Genomic DNA, 20,067 nt, shown 5'->3' with positions numbered 1-20,067 from the left:
GATCATGGATCAGGGAGAAATGGCTTGCAGAAGTTAAAGTTATATGTACAAATTGTGACTAACCATGTAGTTATGCATATGCTATGATTCATAATACACCACACACATAAAACCCCCAGGAAAGTGTTTGTGTCCTAAACATCATTAACATAAGATCTGGTTGCAAAATGGGTGAAGTGGCCCTTTAACCCAATTGAACAGTGCTTCCCGGTTTCTTTCACACCATATACGTAACATTCATCCACTCCCATAAAACACAAATAAAATACTACTGTAACTTGCACACATATACAGTACACCACATAGCTTTTTTTGGTCATTACATTTACTTTTGATTTATTTCTTTTTTTCTTCTTTCTTTGCAACATCTGTGGACTCACCCATTTTCTCACACCCAACACTTGTAACAAGTGCTGGTGGGACCCAAATACATGGGTAGCACAAGAACAGATAGCTCCATGAAGTCCCATTACACAAGATCTGTTCTTTGCTTCCCTCTTCTGGCAACCGTTGATAACCAGAGGATTGCAGGTGACTTATTATTATTGCTTTATAAATGCATCATTTGACCCTTAGTCGGATGTTTGACTGAATCGAATGTTCAAATACTATTACAATTGAATAATGTTAACGCTAAAGCATGATAAATAATAAATAAAGGACATTATATTACTTAATATATTACTTATACTTCCATTTTAACAGGTTTGCAGACAAATGCACATTGAGAACAATATCCTCATCAATAAATTACGTTTTCTTAAAAGCAAGGTCAAGCTGAACTTTATTGTCATCGACGAGTCTGGGCATTATAAAAATAAATAGTCACAGTCACTGGATCGTAATATAAACTGTTATCAAAATTATGTCTTAGCCAGAATGAAGGTTTTTAGACATGCATAATCACCATTCCACTGACATATGTACACGTTCAGAATATCTCCTCTGCTATTCGTGACATCCGTTTCCAACAGCTGTTGACCATTGAGTCCACCATTCAAAGTAAGACATTCCAGCATCGCAAATGTGCTCTTACTCCAATTTAATTTATATTTCGTCGCGTGATCTTCCAATGTCAAAAATGTGTGCTGCATTACATTTTTGCGTTGAAAATCTGTGACGTTTGGCGAGTCGCACGACAAAGTATAAATTAAGGTTTCACTCTTCAGCGCTCCAGTAATGACTTCACTCGTATTCAATGGTCTTCCTGATCCAGGCCATGCTTTTCCATGTAGCGTCTGGGTAAGAAAGTTGGAAATAAAACACAATTTAATGTCTATTTTATGTTTATTCTACTAGCCTATGTCTCAGCCTCCTGTTTCCAGCAATACGCTAAAAGTGAAGGAACAGTTTATTCTACTAGCCTATAACACTACTGTAACAGTTGCTAATAATAACATTATTTCACATAACGTCATTCTAGTACAGCATAACAAAAAACTAAATGTGGAGATTGTAAATAGCAAAAAACTTGCCTTCTTGCAAAATTATACAGTGCATCTTTTCTCTCCTGCAGGGACAAATGTCTGTCGTTTGGTGATTTCCCAAAGGATTTGGCAGCAGACTGTGGATGAATTTAGAATGCAGTTACAACCTATACCTCCTGATTATGAACACAAGCATGAGCTGCAGACTGTATTTAGCCTACACTAATCATTCAAATAAACTGGTTAACACTTTCATCGCCATCTAGTGTTCATGCGATGTTACCACAAGCAGCCAGCCAATATCTGTATTTGCACCAACAACTTTCGGGTCACACAGCCCAACACAGCGAGAGGAAGAGCCAAAGGTTGTAGGGGCAGCAGCCGACATGTCGTAGCGTTCGCCAGAAACGGTAATATGTCGGGCACGATGCGATAAAAAAAAATCACTATTTGCATCTGAATGTCGGACGGATTGGACAAAACGACAACTTTGGAGTATTTTTCGGAGAAAACAAACAGCAAAGAAACGATACAATGATCGGATCCTTATGGGGTGCGCGCGCATTAATCCTCATGCTGGGAAGAACGTAGCAACCTGGAAGGTTAGTTTTGCGCTTCGGCTGCTTGGAATTGATATAAACCTTATAACCCACCACCCATATGGCGGGTATGGCGATCTGAGGGGTGTACAATCTTAACTCGTCATCTGGCGGGTTATGGTGCGGCTTGGCGTATTAATAAAATATTGGTTAAGCTGTAAAAAGAAAACTGTAAATTTATCCTAAACACTTCTGTGTTCTCTAAATTGAATTCTGCAATATCTCACAAAATTAAAATTGTATTATTATCTTTCAGAAACAAAAGCTCAGAGATAGTGACCAATGGGGTTATGACTATTTTATACATATTCTGTACCTGGATATATACCAGGCTATAGTGGATATACTGTAACTTGTACAGTATAATATAGGCATATATATCGTTTGTAACATCAAAGTAACATCAAACATCCTATATACATCTGTGGAGCAATTTCACATATTTTCAAAAGGTTTGAAAATGTCTTTATTTTTTTGACTAAAATGATATGCCCAAAAGAGGCATGCCAGGAGTGTGAGATTATCTTAATTTAACCCATTCTGGGCGGGAACCCCTTTTGGTGTTAGCATTATGTTATGCTTTAGATATTGAAAAATAGTAAGTCTACACAAGCACGAGCTTGTAGGTCTGCTATTTTTGAAAAATCGAAGAACGACTGACATAGAAACATAGCTTTTTCAGAAAACTGTCAGGATGTAGAAGACATTTTTAGAATCTGATCTCAGGTCAAAATGGGTTAAGGGGTGTTGCTGTGACAATAACTTTGATCTAATGCGTACCGATGCACCCCTACCTTTGTGTGTGACTATTTTAGGACTCTGCACCGAGATGCAGTCAAACCCAAGTTTACAGAGTGGTTGAATGGGGTTCCGATCCCCGTTTCGGAGCAGAAACGTTAAAATATTTACCGTTTTGACATCTTGCCAAGACAAAAGACCAAATTTCACTACCCATGTCATTTGAGTTTCCTTTAAATGTATTGTATTTTAACCCATTTTGGGCGGGAACCCCTTTTGGTGTTAGCAATATGTTATGCTTTAGCTATTGAAAAATAGCAGATCTACAAGCTCGTGCCACGGTCTGCTATTTTTGAAAAATCGAAGAACCACTGACATAGAAACAGCTTTTACAGAAAACTGTCAGGATATAGAAGATATTTTTAGAATCTGATCTCAACACATTTTTTTGCCCAAACCTTGACAGTGGAAACAGGACTCGAGGAGGGGTCCCAGGAGTTTCTGGGGGGTCCAAATGTAGACGCCCCACTTGCTTCCTCTGGATTCTCCTCTGGACTCTCCAGTAGATTTGTGATGGTGGTGTCGATGCAGTTGGTTTTGGCTTAATGAACAAAAACACGTATTTTGAGAATATGCTGTTTTCTTGCCTTTTCTTTCAAGAGAGGGTCACGACACTTTTGAATATATAAACTAAAAGGTTTAAGATGTGTTTCAAAATAAATGGAAGATTTTAAAAGTAAAAAAAACAAAAGAAAAAAAAAATAACTTTTTTTTCGTCACGCATAGTCAAAAATGTTCCATTTGTTAATGTGCACTACCTGTATATTTCTAAGTACCTACCTAAGTCCCTTGCAATGACATTCAGTGGGACATCAGGCAGCACGTCCTTCACCTGCTGAGCCATTCGAATAATCCTATGATCCTCTGTTCCCAAGCTTGGCACCATGAAGCTAAGGGAAATGGAGGCAGGTCTCACACCTACGTTTGGATAAAGAATACATATAATAAACAGCCATGGATACTCATAGAAAAGACTCAATCAAAACCTCAGAAAGAAACTATCAATTGTTTTAGACATGCTTACTTGAAGTTTGTGGCACAGTATGCCTTTTCCTTTTGATGTGTTCTGCTTTATCAGCTTTTGTGAGGCGAGTGGAGGCCAGACAAAGTTCACGTGCTAGAACCTGAAATGTAAAGCATTCAAACAAAGGACATGTATTAAATGGTGTTAATCAGTGGTGTAAAACACTACTCAGTTGTTTTACTTAAAGGGGCATTCCACTCATTTTCAACATTTTACTATGTCATTAATATACCTTAGAGCTGTTGTGTGGAAATAATAAAGTTCCCCCATTCTGTGTTTCCTAGAACTAGAGGTCTGGAAAAAATGACATCATCAAGATGTGTTTCACCATATTAAGCCATTCAGGCCTGACGTCGAAAAAATCATTTTCGGAAAGATTTGAGGCACATTTTAACGATTTTTCAAAAATAGCAGACCTACAAGTTCATAGCGCGCCACTCGGTGGCGCGCTATGAGCTTGTAGATCTGCTATTTTTCAATAGCTAAATTATAACAATGTTTAAAACACCAAAAGGGGTTCCCGCCCCAAAATGGGTTAATGGTTAATGTGGTTAAACGCTAACGTGACATGGATGCGTTCCAGGTCTCAATGGGTTAATGATTTTTTCCATAATTACAGTTCTAGGAAACTGGGGGGGAAAAAATGGGGGGACTTTTTTATTATTTCCACACAACAGCTCTAAGGTATATTAATGACATAGTAAAATGTTGAAAATGGGTGGTTTTCCCCTTTAAACCATTTTGACCTGAGATCAAAATCTAAAAATGTCTTCTACATCCTGACAGTTTTCTGAAAAAGCTATGTTTCTATGTCAGTGGTTCTTCGATTTTTCAAAAATAGCAGACCTACAAGCTCGTAGCGCGCCACTCGGTGGCGCGCTATGAGCTTGTAGATCTGCTATTTTTCAATAGCTAAAGCATAACATAATGCTAACACCAAAAGGGGTTCCCGCCCTAAGTAAAATGATCAATACTGCAATGTAGAACTATAGTCAGGGAATATTATCAGTATAATCTGGGAATACATTTCTTACCAAGAATTTTCTTCGCCAATGTGTTTGTAAAGGTGTCTACTAACATATCCCACATTGGTTTATATTCAACCACCCTAGGGGATTTTTTGACAGCTGCTGAAAGTTGGGGTACCATCAACAGCCAATATATGGCAAAATGTTCTAAATCTCATTATGCTTTAAATAGCATGTGACATGTCAAACTAGGGGGTTTTCGTCATTCTGAATCCATTCCAAGCATTAGTTTTGCACAAAAAACATACCTTGGGCTAAAAACGGCCATAGATAGCAAATGTGCTGACCTCATCACATTTGTGATGACGGCTATGGCCATTTTTAGCCCAAGGAGTGTTTTTCGTGCAAAACTAATGCTTGGAATGGATTCAGAATGACAAAAAAACCCTAGTTTGACACGTCACATGCTACTTAAAGCATAATGAAATTTAGAAAATGTTGCCTTATAATGGTTGTATGGTACCCCAACTTTCAGCAGCTGTCAAAAACTCCCCTAGGGTGGTTGAATATAAACCAATGTGGGATATGTTAGTAGACACCTTTACAAACACATTGGTGAAGACAATTCTTGGTAAGAAATTTATTCACAGATTTTATTAATATCCCCTGACTACTACTCCGTTACAAGTAAGTCTGGAATTCAAAATGTACTTGAGTAAAAGTACAAAGATATTGACATCAAAATGTACTTAGTAGTAGTAGTCATATGCAGAATGTGCCATTTCAAGTTTTCAATGTATCAGAAGCATCGCAGTGCATTGTGAGCTTGTAGTAGGGCATTCACTTCTAGTCATTTTTACTAGTTGACTAGTTGCCTAGTCGACTAGTTGTTTAACCACCTATAATGTAAAAAAAGATTGGTGACTATAACTATAATCTACCGGATCTTGAGGCCTACAAAATCGGGGGAAAAAAATATTGTGGATTTACTAGTCGACTAGTAAACTAGTCGACTAGTTGCTTAATGCCCTAGCTTGTAGATTGGCCATTTTCAAATGGCTGAAATGTATATGGGCTGAATTGGTTATTTAATGCATGTTTTGTAATAATGATCAAAGTAAGTAGTAACCAAAGTTTTCAAATTAATGTAGTGGAGTAAAAGTAAAATATTTGTCTCTGAGATGTAGTGGAGTAGAAGTAAAAGCATTTGAAATTGGAAATACCTCAAAATTGAAATTAACCCATTCTGGTCGGGAACCCTTTTTGGTGTTTTAACTAAGTATTATGTTATACTTTAGCTACTTTAGCCACTCGGTGGCGCGCTATGAGCTTGTAGGTCTGCTATTTTTGAAAAATCGTGAAAATGCGGCACAAATCTTTGAATATATATTCTTTCAGAAGACTTTTTTTTTATTTCGACGTCAGGCCTAAATGGGTTAAGTACAGTACTTACACTACTTAGTAAATGTACTTTCCACCACTGGCGTTAATATGTACACCAACAGACTTTTATGAAATATGACTGGGAGTTCTTTCACCCCATCTCAAATCCACCTGGCCAACTGTGTTGGTCTAGACTAGAGACGTTCAGCCAAACCAGATGCGCCACAGTGGATTTGAACCGCTGGAATAGAGGGGTACTTTGCCCCTGCACCACCAAAGTGCCCTATAGTTGATTTTTAGTGGACCTTTATAATTCTGCAAGCATTAAAGATGATTAACCCATTTTGACCTGAGATCAGATTCTAAAAAATGTCTTCTACATCCTGACAGTTTTCTGAAAAAGCTATGTTTTCTATGTCAGTCGGTCTTCGATTTTTCAAAAATAGCAGACCTTCAAGCTCGTAGCGCGCCACTCGGTGGCGCGCTATGAGCTTGTAGATCTGCTATTTTTCAATAGCTAAAGCACAACATAATGCTAACACCAAAAGGGGTTCCCGCCCCAAAAATGGGTTAAGAAGTGAAACCAAACAGAAAATGTAAGTTTTACCTCCTGGACTTTGTCGGCCATCTCTTGCTCAGTCTCACCGTCCTGTTTGGAAACTGGTGGAAGCCAACTGTGAAACACAGAAAACATAAAGCAATAATAACGTTGACAGAAACCGTTAAAATGGGATGGGGTAAATCTCAGCAGATTTGTTGTATTGTGGAAATAAATGTTATTACTATGAGTTTTTTTATTTGTTAATTAGGGAAGTAATACAAAATATAAAAAAAGGAATAAGATAGGGACTTGTTTTAAACGGTGCTGGACCCAAAGACATGATCAAATGAAGAAAAACAAATTGGAATGCCCGAAAAACAACGTTTCGCCCCCCCTCCGGGCTTTTATCTCAAGAACATTGTTTGTTAGGTTTGAAACAAAGATGGGGAGCAGACATATATCGTGTGCGGACATTCCATTTTGTTTTCTTCAGTAAGAAAATAAATTCCACATTATTTCGCTGCAAATTGCTTGTCGCAATAACCGAATGATTAGTTTTTAATATAAAGCTGAGTATGAACAATAGCAGATGATGCAAATAAGGAGACACGAAATCAGTACCTTACATGATACACGGTACATGGAGCAAACAGTGTCCACAACAGCTCTGTCAGCCAACTGGACTCTGGCATGCTCTGTGAATAGAGAAGCGCGCACACAATCATTTCTAATTCCCTTAACCCATTTTGGGGCGGGAACCCCTTTTGGTGTTAGCGTTATGTTATGCTTTAGCTATTGAAAAATAGCAGATCTACAAGCTCATAGCGCGCCACAGAGTGGCGCGCTACGAGCTTGTAGGTCTGCTATTTTTGAAAAATCGAAGAACCACTGACACAGAAACATAGCTTTTTCAGAAAACTGTCAGGATGTAGAAGACATTTTTAGAATCTGATCTCAGGTCAAAATGGGTTAAAATTCAACAGAATTTGAAGTCCCATATATATTTATCTGTGCTGTGGGGGTGCCTGGTGGCTCAGCCAGTTAGTGCACTAATGCTCCTCGCTCCCACGAGGATGCGAGTTTGAATCAAACTCCCAATATTCTGCCCTGTTTTAATAGGTATCGACATCTATGTAGTATGTTCAGGGACAATTTGAACCTCAAAATTGTACTTAACCCATTTTGACCTGAGATCAGATTCTAAAAAAGGTCTTCTACATCCTGACAGTTTTCTGAAAAAGCTATGTTTCTATGTCAGTCGTTCTTCGATTTCTTTCAAAAATAGCAGACCTACAAGCTCGTAGCGTGCCACTCGGTGGCGCACTATGAGCTTGTAGATCTGCTATTTTTCAATAGCTAAAGCACAACATAATGCTAACACCAAAAGGGGTTCCCGCCCAAAATGGGTTAAGTACACTTAGTTACTTGTAACTTGGTAACCACGCAGAAAATACTGTTCTACTCTTTGTGTACTAGGAACATATAGTTTATTATGCTATTATGTACATAATATTACACTTACAACCATCAAAGAATCCAATCAACAAACAAAATATAATTTGCTGAGGTGTATTATCTTACCAAAGCAACAAAAGGTCTTTTCACCCGCAAGGCCACAGGCTGAATGCAATCAGTCAAAGAAAATGGCCAGGAGCTGAGGGGAGAAATATCAGTCAGAAAGATACATATGGCATTCATTTATTTAAGTCTACAGATCAAAAAAAAGAAAAAGAAAAAAAGTGTCCAGCAACGAAAGAAGCAGAAACGCACAGTTCTATGAAAAACACAAGCTGGTTGTGGACATTGGACAAATACAGAAAAAAGCGATTGGCTCCACGAGATACAGAGATTTCCATTTGGGACACAGACAGACAGTTAAAACGTGTGCTATGACAAGTTGACAACGGGTATTATTAGGTTCCCATCGTTCTCAAGTAGGCCGGTAGCCGACGGGCACGTACAGGTCTAGTAAGGGGAAAAAAGGGGAAAATCCTGGCGTGAATTACAGCGAATGAATTGGTAAATCCTGGCGCCCAAACAGTTAAATGAAATAATCAAATACATTTTCGATTTTATGACATCACTAGTGCCAATGGTTTTGTCTCATCAACATAAAAAGCTTTTAAGTTTTAACCACTTGAATACTTAGCCTATATGTGGGGGTGGGGGTGCATTGCCTATGCACCCCCACCCAACCGGGTAAGTAGAAAAATAACAAGAGTAGTGATATTCAATAGTGGTACCTTGTGTGGGAGGCTGGGATCCTCCCACTTAATTACTTGACCATCCTAAAACTGTGTTTTTTAAGAGTATAAGTGTTACTTATACTCTCAAACACCATATTCCCATTTAAAACCCTTGTAGGGTTGTAGGTCTGCTATTTTTGAAAAATCGTGAAAATATTTATTTCAGAAAACTGGAGGATTTAGAAGATTTTTTTTTAATTTCGAGGTCAGGCCTAAATGGGTTAACTCCCCCATGTCTGGCTTCACTTCATGGGTGGTTGTTTGTGTCCACATGAACACAACATATTCATTCTTAGGTTTGAGTGGAACTGCTCTTTGAAGAAACCAAAAAAGAAAAACGAAGGCCAGGCCAGGGGAGGGGGGGGGGGGGAAAGGTGACACTAACCTGAACTTGAGGAGGCCAGCACGTCCATTTGTGGTATCCTCTTCAGGGAACAGAAGCAACGGCAACGTGCCTTCAGTGGAACAATACCTCTGGAGAGACCCTCCGATCACAGCCTGGCCCGACGCAGAGTTCAGCTCCATGAAGCCTCTAGCCCAACACACAAAACCAGTGGAGCCCTCCAGTTGTGGCTGTGAAGCGGAGAGAGACGAACAAAGCAATTCTCAAGGTGAGACCATGACACGAGTACAAGAAGGTTACAAGTAGAATTTTTCAAAAGGCATTCATTTCATGCCTTGCAGTTTAACCCATTTAGACCCGACGTCGAAAAAAATAAAAACGTTCGCTCTGAAAGAATATATATACCTATTCAAAGATTTGTGCCGCATTTTTATGATTTTTCAAAAATAGCAGACCTACAAGTTCATAGCGCGCCACTCAGTGGCGCGCTATGAGCTTGTAGATCTGATATTATTCAATAGCTTAAGTATAACAGAATGCTTGAAACACCAAAAGGGTTAATCAGACACCACAGCTTACACCTTGTGCAAAGTTGAAAATGCACGAGGAAATATACTTACGGTATTGCAAGGAGTCAGGAGGTTGATTATGTTGTGGTCAAACTCTGTCACATGATTGCATATGTACAGTTTCGCGTTTTTGTCTCTTGAACGCGGGTTTTGCTGTACGACATGCATGCCCAGGACTGAGCACATGATCCTTACAATAAATCTAAAAACAAAAGAAGAAAAAAAAGAAAGGGTTTTGAACATATAAGGTGGTCATTTAGTAACATTTAACATACAGATTATTATAAAAACGGTTATAAATGAAGCAAAGAGTTAGTTCATGCAGGCCTAAATGGGCTGCATGAATCGGCTGTCAGTCTGCTGATTTTATCAGTCAGCCTAGCTTCCTATTCCCCATTCACAGCTCTGCTGGTCATTACGTCACACTTCCATGCTCTTAACAGAGGGGTATCTTTAAATACGTCTTTGCATTCACTAGATCTCTGCTTGTCTTGCTGCCTGCTGCCTCCTCCACCTTTTGATCAGAGCCCGCCATAGGCTCAATGCTTGTGACTTTATGTCTGCCGATTCAAGCTAAATATCAATGTCTATAGAGCGTCGCAGTCCCGCCCAGCCCCCTTTCAGAACGACGCGTGGCCCAGGAAATAATTCCCCATTAATTTTCCCCATAGGCTTTTCAAAAAGTATTTATTTAAAGACGTTTACACCGCGGACAAAGCCAACTGGGCTCGTGACAAATCATGACAAATCATGTTTTGGGCCGATCAAATCATTTTCAAAGAAAAACAGAGCAAAAAGTGTTGTACACACAGGCCAGGGAGGAGGGCTTGTACAGTACAGTACAGTACAGTACAGTACAGTACAGTACAGTACAGTACAGTACAGTACAGTACAGTACAGTACAGTACAGTACAGTACAGTACAGTACAGTACAGTACAGTACCACTTACTTCAGACAGACTGATTTCTTTTCTTCTTTATAATTATTTGATCTGCCCAAAACATTGTGTTTATTGTCATGATTTGTCACGAGCCGACTTGGCTTTGTCGGCGGTGTAAAACGTCTTTAAATAAATACTTTCTGAAAAGCCTATGGGGGAAATGAACGGGGAATTGGTTCCTGGGCCACTCGTCTTTCTTAAAGGGGGCGGGACTGCGACGCTCTATGTATTGCTAAAGCAATATTGCATGGTGGCCGGGTGCATGCTGATTTTGCATGGCGCTTAGACATAATTCAGGGAACATCTCCCAGAGCGAAGCATCTACTTTGACGCGAGTGTTTCCGACTGAAGTGGGTAACGCAGATCTATTATAGTGCGTCAGCAAGGTTGTTGTCTGCCATTATTTGATGATTGTTGTTGTCACCAAAAATATCCTTCATTTAAAAAGCAGGATATCAGAGAGCCATGGGCCCCTAATTTACAATTTAGCACAAGGTAAATGGTATCTAATGGCATGGTAGATATTATACAGTACACAATGTCCTCTTTCAGTTATTAACCCATTTTGACCCCGAGATCAGATTCTAAAAATGTCTTCTACATCCTGACAGTTTCTATGTCAGTGGTTCTTTGATTTTTCAAAAATAGCAGACCTACAAGCTCGTAGCGCGCCACTCGGTGGCGCGCTATGAGCTTGTAGATCTGCTATTTTTCAATAGCTAAAGCATAACATAATGCTAACACCAAAAGGGGTTCCCGCCTAGAATGGGTTAAAGAAGGTATGACATTCGATAACATTTTCAGTACCACATTTGATTTGATTACACTCGTCTGTGACATCCACTGACCGACTGTATAGTGCATAGGAGTTCTAAAATCCATCTACAATGTATTTTTAAGAGTATCCAGAGCTTTCCATTTGTGTAGTACACTATTGCATCACTGCAAAACTTTGGCTTGTGCTGGCGTGTACTGGAAATGGTAAAACTGTTGCATCAGCACTTTTAATATAAGCAAATGCATTTCCCTTTAACACAATGATAAATAAAAACTGGGTGAACATTAAGTCAAATGTGACTGGCTTGAATGTACTTTCTAGGAAATGGGTAAGGTGCTCTAACTGGATGAAACTGTGACTGCTCGCACAGTAGAGGAAAGGTCAAAGATAACGTAAGATGGAAAAAGTGGGGGAAAAAAGTCGATGAGGCTTTCTCAAAAGCAGTCTGGTATTTTAGTGCTGGGGAAAAGAAACAAATGCATGCTGGCTAAAAATATGATTAAATAAAAACAGATGTGACCCATTGCTATACAAATCAAGGTTGTTGTAATTGTACCTTTTTTTTTGTAAATAGCTGATCTACAAGCTCACATCTACAATCTCATTATGAACTTGTAGATCTGCCATTTTTAAAATGTGTGTAAATGACATGTAATGCCCAAAATATATGGACAGAAAGGTTGAAAGTGGTTGAAGGTTCAAATCTGCATTTTACAATATTGATTATGTAAAAAATAATGACTACTAATGAATACTGTGTCGTCATTAATATGTCAACAGTGATAATTGGGATTATCTCAAATAATTGCGATCAGGTGATTATGTAATAATGTCTTGACAGACCTAGGTGCTTGCTCTCATCTGTGACACAGCTGTATTACAGAAAGTAATCCAAAATGGGTGCATTCTCCTGACTTTTGCCACTGCCATGGTGCCAACTACCCGCAAGCAACAAACCGCACCAATGATTCGCCACGCAACTCCTTGCAACTACTTTGCATCGGTGTGGTTGACCTTAAAACTGTTTTGTTGCAAGGAGTTGCGACTAGTTGCAAGGAGTTGCAACTGGTGTGGTTTGTGCTTTAAATGCTATTTTTAATATCTGGAATCTAGAGTTGCAATACCAACCCTTGACAGCCCACACATCCAAACAGAAAAGTCCTATCTGATTGTATTAAAAACATTAAACTCCCCAACATTGCAGTTGTAACTTAAGGAAAGCTCAAATTATCCTCTTTCAATCTGCAAAATTCTTGTTTCATAACAAATCCACCGTAGACATCATGTTATGAGCTACTTTCTCTCAATACATTCTGTGCAGGTGATACAGTGTTGGAGTTTGGAAGCACTTGTTGGAAATCACTCAACGGTCCCGCGTACCACCCGTTTTGAAATTGCACATGGCAGGAGGCATAGGGATCCGTTATTGACGACGACTGCTTCCAAACTCCAACACTTGACAGAAAGTAGCTCACTCAGTGTTGGGAGGAGGAGGACGATTCCTCTATGTTCTCCTGGTGGGGGCCCCTCACTGGCAGGTGAGTCAGTACGAAACAACAGCAGTGACCACACAGAAATGTGTGCTGAGGAACTAGACCTTTCGCTAAGCCCTGCCCTCTCCCCATGGGTTGGACACTTTCCAGGCGGGCTTTCATTCATTCCAATGTAATACAGTAATATCATGGACTTCACACATTAAATACTGGTTCATTTTTGGAAACAGACTTCAAAATCTCTTCCAAATCCGTCAACATGCACTGGAAAAAATTGTTTTTTTTAAACAATGTTTTATCATATAGGAAAACTATTGGTGGAGAGGTTTGTCTAATCACAGATTCTGGTAGTATTGGGCATGCTAAAAGTCTAGACTTTTAGTATGTTATTTAGCATGCCAAATAGGCAAATACTACCAGAATCCATTGAAAAACCTATAAGCATAACATGGGTTAGACTCTAACCCATGTTATGCTTAGCTGAGATTGGACCATAGCAGTTTGGGGAGGGGCTTACCAAACAATAGGCTACTCAAAAATAAATAAAACATAAGAAAGAGGATAATTTAAGCTTTCCTTATAGCTGCAATGTTGGTGAGTTTAACGTCGTTCTATTACAATCAGATAGGACTTTGCTGTTTGGATGTGTGGGGTTGGTCAAGGGTTGGTATTGCAACACTATATTCCAGATATTAAAAATAGGATCCAAGAGTGGCTTGCGGCTAGGTGTCAACCGTGGACAGACAACATGTTATGGACCATGAAGTGACCTAGAGCAGCTGGTGTATGACTGGCACAGTTCAAATAAAACTATAAGAGAGAGATTTAGTATCAAAGGGAGTCCACCAACGCGCCTCAAGCCTGGAGCGGCTGGTCCGGTGCATCACAGGCAGTGGCGTGCACAGATAGACACTAGGGGGTGCTAGAGCACCCCCTGCCCTTTTGGCAATGTGCCCTTTTGGAAAAAAAATGAAAAAAAAACGTTTTTTTTCTTCTTTTTTTTGATTTTTCAAAAATAGCAGACCTACAAGTTCATAGCGCGCCACTCGGTGGCGCGCTATGAGCTTGTAGATCTGCTATTTTTCAATAGCTAAAGCATAACATAATGCTAACACCAAAAGGGGTTCCCGCCCAAAATGGATTAAGGCAACCGGCCGGTTCCACGCTGCACAAGGTGCCCTTTTTTAACTTGAGCACCTGCCCCTCTAAATGTCTGTGCACGCCACTGGACACACGTTGCAGAAGGAGGCGAGGACACTGGAGCAGCACGGGACATTTCAAGCCTAGAAGAACGACTAACGTTTCGACCTAGGCAGTCTTCATCAGAGCCATGACTCTGATGAAGACTGCATAGGTCGAAACGTTAAGTCGTTCCCTTGTACAAGCACCTAATACAAAGGCGTGAAATGCCCGTGCTGCTCCAGTGTCCTAGCCTCCTCCTATAGCTTTAACCCATTTTGACCTGAGATCAGATTCTAAAAATGTCTGTTTGAAAATGACAGTTTTCTGAAAAAGCTGTTTTTATGTCAGTCGTTCTTCGATTTTTCAAAAATAGCAGACCTACAAGCTCGTAGCGCGCCACCGAGTGGCGCGCTACGAGCTTGTAGATCTGCTATAATGCTAACACCAAAAGGGGTTCCCGCCCAGAATGGGTTAATATCGTCACAAAATAGGCTTATGTATGAAATAAACTATGGATGTTTTGTTTTCTCTAGAAAAGTTATTTTTGTAAAGCCTCATTTATTATTCCAGTTAACTTTTAGCTATTGTTATTTTGTTAAATACAATGATGCTTATCACAGTGCAATAACAGAGTGCATGCTCAATAACTATTATTTGCACACGTTTGATTTCCGTGTTGGCTATTCAAAAATGGGACCGCACTGCAGGCTTGTACATCAGCTATTTTTTTTAAAAAGCTTGACAGTTTGAGAACTACTGATTTAGAAGGAATTTGTAGGTCTTAAAGGAGAATTCCATGCTAGAAGGCTTTCTGACCTTTATTTGTAGTTGTTACGTCCCCATCAAAGAGGTCCAGGTGTTTTTTTGTGCAAAAACTCCTTATTGGCTATTTCCCCTACCATAAGCCCTCAATGAATTGCATTGAATGGAATGGGAATTGAATGGGGCTAATTCGCTTATATAATAAGTAGTGTGCCACTTATTATTGGCACACTATTATTGGGATATTATTTACATTATGAAGAGAGGATATATACAAAAAAAAAGATGGAAATAAGCGAATTAGCACAACACCCCATAGCCCCATTCAATTCAATGCAATTCATTGAGGACTTATGGTAGGGGAAATAGCCAATAAGGAGTCTTTGCACCAAAAACACCTGGACCTCTTTGGTGGGGACGTAACAACTATAAATAAAGGTAAGAAAGCCTTCTAGCATGGAATTCTCCTTTAATGGGATACACATGCATTACTTATATGTACTTACCTTCTAAGAAGACTTTCTGGCAGAGCACAGCTAACCAAGAACACATGAACACCAATGAAAATTCGCAGCAACATCAAACAAAGGCCAATTGGAGAGTATATCACCAGAAGTAAGAGCACAAGCCCATCTTTGGGAAACCTGCACAGAAATGATTAAAAAGGGAAATGTTGTACACTGCCACAATAGCAAAACATGCATGTACTTTCTTAGCAAACTGTAACGTCATCAACGTCGCCATAAATTATAATGTTAGTTCAGGACTGAATAATTTGGTAAGATTTTTTTCATAAAATTCTGAAAAGCAAAAAAATAAAGCAGCAATGCATGTTTAACTTAACGGCAACATTAGCATTAGATCAGCCGGTATAGAACGGGTTGTTTTATGGGTCTTCAAGGTTACTTTTTTTCAGCCCTAAGGACCTGCTAGCTGAGAGAGAGATGAAGCAGGGACCCATATTGTATCAAATTGTGTTGCAGATTAAACTTTTTCACAGGCATCAATATTATATAAATTATTAATATTATTTGGTTCATTTGTTACACATTAGCTTCTCTATTAATTCATGTTATATTGCATATTGCTCTGTCCCCCTCACTCCCTCAGAATCCCATCACACAAAGATTTTGGGGGACCCCCTGTAGTAGCTCTGAGGACCCCCTAGGGGTCTCGGACCCCCTGTTGAAGAGCCCTTTATGCTGTTCTGTGGAGGCCATATTACCTGAACAGCTTATATTATAAGCTATGACAGCGAGGCGTCCGAGGCTGACGTTAACTTACCGACGAAAGTCGAACATGTCTTCTGCGCCCCGAGTCTCCATGCCTGTTGTGTCTTGTTTGGTAGCCAGCCACACAAGGCTACTACTGGAGCTAATGCTAAGCAGAGAACGATAATGTTGTCCGTCTTGAGAATAAATAAGTCATGTCATAACATTGTTTTTGTTTTTTTTACCAGAATAACGTTTGTTATCTGTAATTGAACGGTTAACGTTGTCGACAACTTGTCGACCTACTAAACGCTACCTTTTCGCTGGTTGTGTTGTTGTTGTACTCTGACTCTGCTTGTCTTTCTCTTCGTAACCTGAGAGAGCAAAGTGCTGCCTACGGTTTTAGCTAGCAAATACTTCCGGTTTGGGGTTTTCAAAATAAATGTGTCACGCGCCAAGAGTGGAATGTCGCCCTCTTGTAGCAGCAATTATGACTGCGACCTTCTTCACTAATTATCCTTCGGACCCCATTTGAAAAGATATGCCAGGGAGCAGGCTAAGGGCCGATTCATACTCCTATTTTAGAGCCGAATAAAAGAGCCGACTTTAGGACGGTACCCGGCTACTACCCGCCCCCCCGAACCTCAAATGATGTCACATTGTAGGCTCTACAGCGCCGAACCGACTTTTATTCGGCTCTAAAATAGGAGTATGAAGGGAGCCCCATATAAGAGAAGATTTTAGCAGTGATTCTCATTCTCAACCCGTTTAATTTCAAGGACCCTCAGTTTGACATGCATATTAGTCTACAAACCCCCTATTTAAGGGCATTTCTATCTCTGGGACCCCCCAATTTATATTGTAAATATAAATTATGTATCCAAACTAAAATATATTGTAGTTTGGAACCAAATGGACCCCATGGGTGTACCTCTGGGAGTGTACAAATGGAACCCAACTGGGGGTCCTTGAAATTAAACGGATTGAGAATCTTTAGTTTTTTTTCAACCAAGGTTCATGTTTTAGGTTGTTATTAGAGAAAGTAAAAGATGAGTGTTCATTATTTTTCATTTGCTGCTTTCTTTCGTTTTAGGGTATTTTGCTGTTTTTGACAGGGGGGTGGGGGCATTCGAACATGGGGCTAAATATGTATTTTTTTTACAAAATTGTATAGCGATTTATTTTTTTATTATTTACTATAGTCCTTATAGACCCCAAGAAATTATATTTGACCACAAAAGATCACAGGATCTACTGAATGTGTCAAACTGACATATTGAGCCTATGACACACAGTGTGGCTTCCCCCCAGTAGGCCTCCTTCACATTCAGTAGATCCTGTGATCTTTTGTGGCCAGATGTAATTTCTTGGGGTCTATAGTAAATAATAAAATAAAAAAAAATCGCCATAATATTTTGTAAATAAAGGCGTATTTAGCCCCATGTTCGAATGCCCCCGCCCCCCTGTCAAAAATAGATAAAATCATTCAAACAAAAGAAAGCAGCAAATGAAAAAGAATTAACACTCATCTTTTACTTTCTCTAATAACATCCTGAGGAAGGAGGCGAGACCTGCACACTGCCACTTGCTGGTTCAAGAACTTTATTTTAAAGAGTCATATAGCAACGTTTCAGCCTTCTTCAGGCATAGTTTGCGAATAGGCTGACATTCATTAAATACACAACAGTGGGTTTAGACAACCAATCAAATTGTATATTGTAATCATTCATCAGATAGCAGCTGTGAAGAACCCAGTCATGTGACTTAAAGGTGCAGTACTTCTGTAGAACATTCCTAGTATATTATTGAAAGTCACCAATTACAATAATACAGGGAATAATATATAAGTCATGCCATAATACATAAGGAAATCAACATACAATTAATTAGTAAATAAATGTCAAAAAAGTCCATACTCAAACAAGAGTGGACATAATGGATAGAAAAGAAGACACATGGTGCTTTTAGTACCCCACTGGACATGAAGTTCAAATCAATGATATAATAAATACAGTTTATGGATTACAGCATAACATTTAATAATAGCTCATCATTCAACCCTTTCGGGTAGAGGGTTTGCATTGTGTGTATCCAGTACGCTTCGCGTTGTTTGAGCAGGACATCATGGTTACCACCTCTGGCTGGTAGTTTGACTTGTTCTATACCAATAAAGCGAAAAGTGGAGATGTCATGTTTAAGATCATTGAAATGAATGGCAACAGGATATTCACGGTCATTTCTTCGAATAGAGCTCTTATGTTCGCTCATTCTCTGTTTTAACTGTCTAGTAGTTTTCCCAATATATGCTAAACCACAGGGACATTTGATCATGTATACCACATGGGTTGAGACACAAGTTATAATGCTGTTAATCTTGAACTTCTTGCCAGTATGGGGGTGATTAAAAGAGGACGTCTTGTGTGTATTGCCACACTGGGCACAATGGCCACATGGATAATTGCCCTGTGGCAGAGGACTCAATAAGGTCTGTCTAAGTGAAACCTTAGGGGACTGAAAGTCAGAATGTACATGTTGGTCTTTTAAATTTTTTCCTCGTTTAAAAGAAAACAAGGGAGGGTACTTAAATAATGCCAATAATTCAGGGTCAGAGGTTAAAATGTGCCAGTGCTTTTTGAACATAGCCTTTATCTCACGAGAGTGAGGAGAATATGTGGTGACACATGTTACCGAAAACTTTTTTTCTTTTCTCTAATAACATCCTAAAACATGAACCTTGGTTGAAAAAAACTAAAGTTGTCCTTTAACGTCATGTTCTCTCAAGGGGGTCTCTTGGCATTATCTCTTCAAATGGGGCTTATGGGGGTCCGCGGGCTAATTAGTGTCAATTTGGGGGTCCTTGACATGAAAAAGTTTGGGAACCACTGTTCTACATAAACAGTCTTCAGTCTTCTTTAATACATTTTTAGATCATTATAATATTAATATTATGGTACACAATTAGCCTTAGATCAAGACTATCGTACATTTTGATAATCTTACTTTCTACTAAGCTCAACTGGTAGCTTCTATAGGAAGGCCACTCGATAAGCCACTCGATAAGCCCCGTTACATTATGTATGTAACTAATCTTGTTTCTTATTGAAATATTTGCTTTCTGTATTTCTTTTATTTTACCATATTGTTGTTATTATGTACATATGTGCAAATAAACTAAACTAAACTAAACTAAACTACTTAAACTGTCTTCTTTTAGTCTTCTTTAATACAATTAGAGATATAGGCTACTATATTAGGGGACACAACATTAGTCAAAGTCAAAGACTTTCATATCTATCATATCCCCCCCACCCCTTCTGTATTTCTGTATATGTTTTTCCCCTTTTTAACTCCTTATATGATGATTTCCTTGATTATATTATATATATATAATATATATATATAATATATATATATATATATATATATATATATATGTTAATACATACTTCAATCAATCAATCAATCAATCAATCAATCAAGTTATTTTATCCATTTTGACATTTTTATATAAAATGCCAAAATCGATTAAATACATCTATGATAGTTTTGATCCAAGGCTAATGTAATGCTAATGTTTATTTATTAATTCAAAAACACACATTATTGTTCAATGTGCGTCTTATTTTGAACTACATAGTGGAAGTCGTAATATCCAGCCTGCTACTTCCTCATCGTATGACGGTGTCGCGTGCCCCCCAATAGCCGATCTACAAGCTCACCACGCATCACATCGCGACGCGTGGTGAGCTTGTAGATCGGCTATTTTCGGCGAGCTTCAACCAGAAGTGACGTCCGTCCCATA

General features: G+C 39.1%; 1 protein-coding gene across 2 annotated transcripts; it reads right to left on the bottom strand.

The window, feature by feature from the left end:
* Positions 1 to 767: 767 nt before the first annotated feature.
* On the bottom strand, positions 768 to 16,789 carry aup1 (AUP1 lipid droplet regulating VLDL assembly factor). 2 transcript variants are annotated; one of them, XM_079502262.1, is made up of 13 exons: positions 16,582 to 16,789; positions 16,339 to 16,434; positions 15,561 to 15,698; positions 9,950 to 10,100; positions 9,372 to 9,559; positions 8,322 to 8,394; positions 7,362 to 7,435; positions 6,807 to 6,873; positions 3,849 to 3,948; positions 3,605 to 3,742; positions 3,223 to 3,365; positions 1,476 to 1,564; positions 768 to 1,238 (listed from the first exon to the last, which is right to left on the bottom strand). In XM_079502262.1, the coding sequence occupies exons 2-13, from the start codon at positions 16,377 to 16,379 to the stop codon at positions 1,196 to 1,198; spliced, it is 1,245 nt and encodes a 414-aa protein (XP_079358388.1). In that variant the 5' UTR covers positions 16,380 to 16,434; positions 16,582 to 16,789; the 3' UTR covers positions 768 to 1,195. The 2 variants fall into 2 exon arrangements, with proteins under 2 accessions (XP_079358388.1, XP_079358387.1); XM_079502261.1 differs by having other exon boundaries at positions 16,339 to 16,787.
* Between the last annotated feature and the right edge of the window lie 3,278 nt (positions 16,790 to 20,067).

The sequence above is a fragment of the Electrona antarctica genome, assembly GCF_951216825.1.
Source record: "Electrona antarctica genome assembly, chromosome: 1".
Taxonomy (NCBI): domain Eukaryota; kingdom Metazoa; phylum Chordata; class Actinopteri; order Myctophiformes; family Myctophidae; genus Electrona; species Electrona antarctica.
This window is presented reverse-complemented; position numbering and strand designations above follow the sequence as displayed.

Excerpts from the sequence above, each read along its gene's own strand:
- aup1 (XM_079502262.1), bottom strand. The coding sequence starts at position 16,379 with ATGGAGACTCGGGGCGCAGAAGACATGTTCGACTTTCGTCG. Across the intron at positions 15,699-16,338 it reads GACATGTTCGACTTTCGTCG|GTTTCCCAAAGATGGGCTTG; the intron begins GTAAGTTAACGT and ends ATTTCTGTGCAG. Across the intron at positions 1,239-1,475 it reads CTGTATAATTTTGCAAGAAG|ACGCTACATGGAAAAGCATG; the intron begins GCAAGTTTTTTG and ends TTTCTTACCCAG.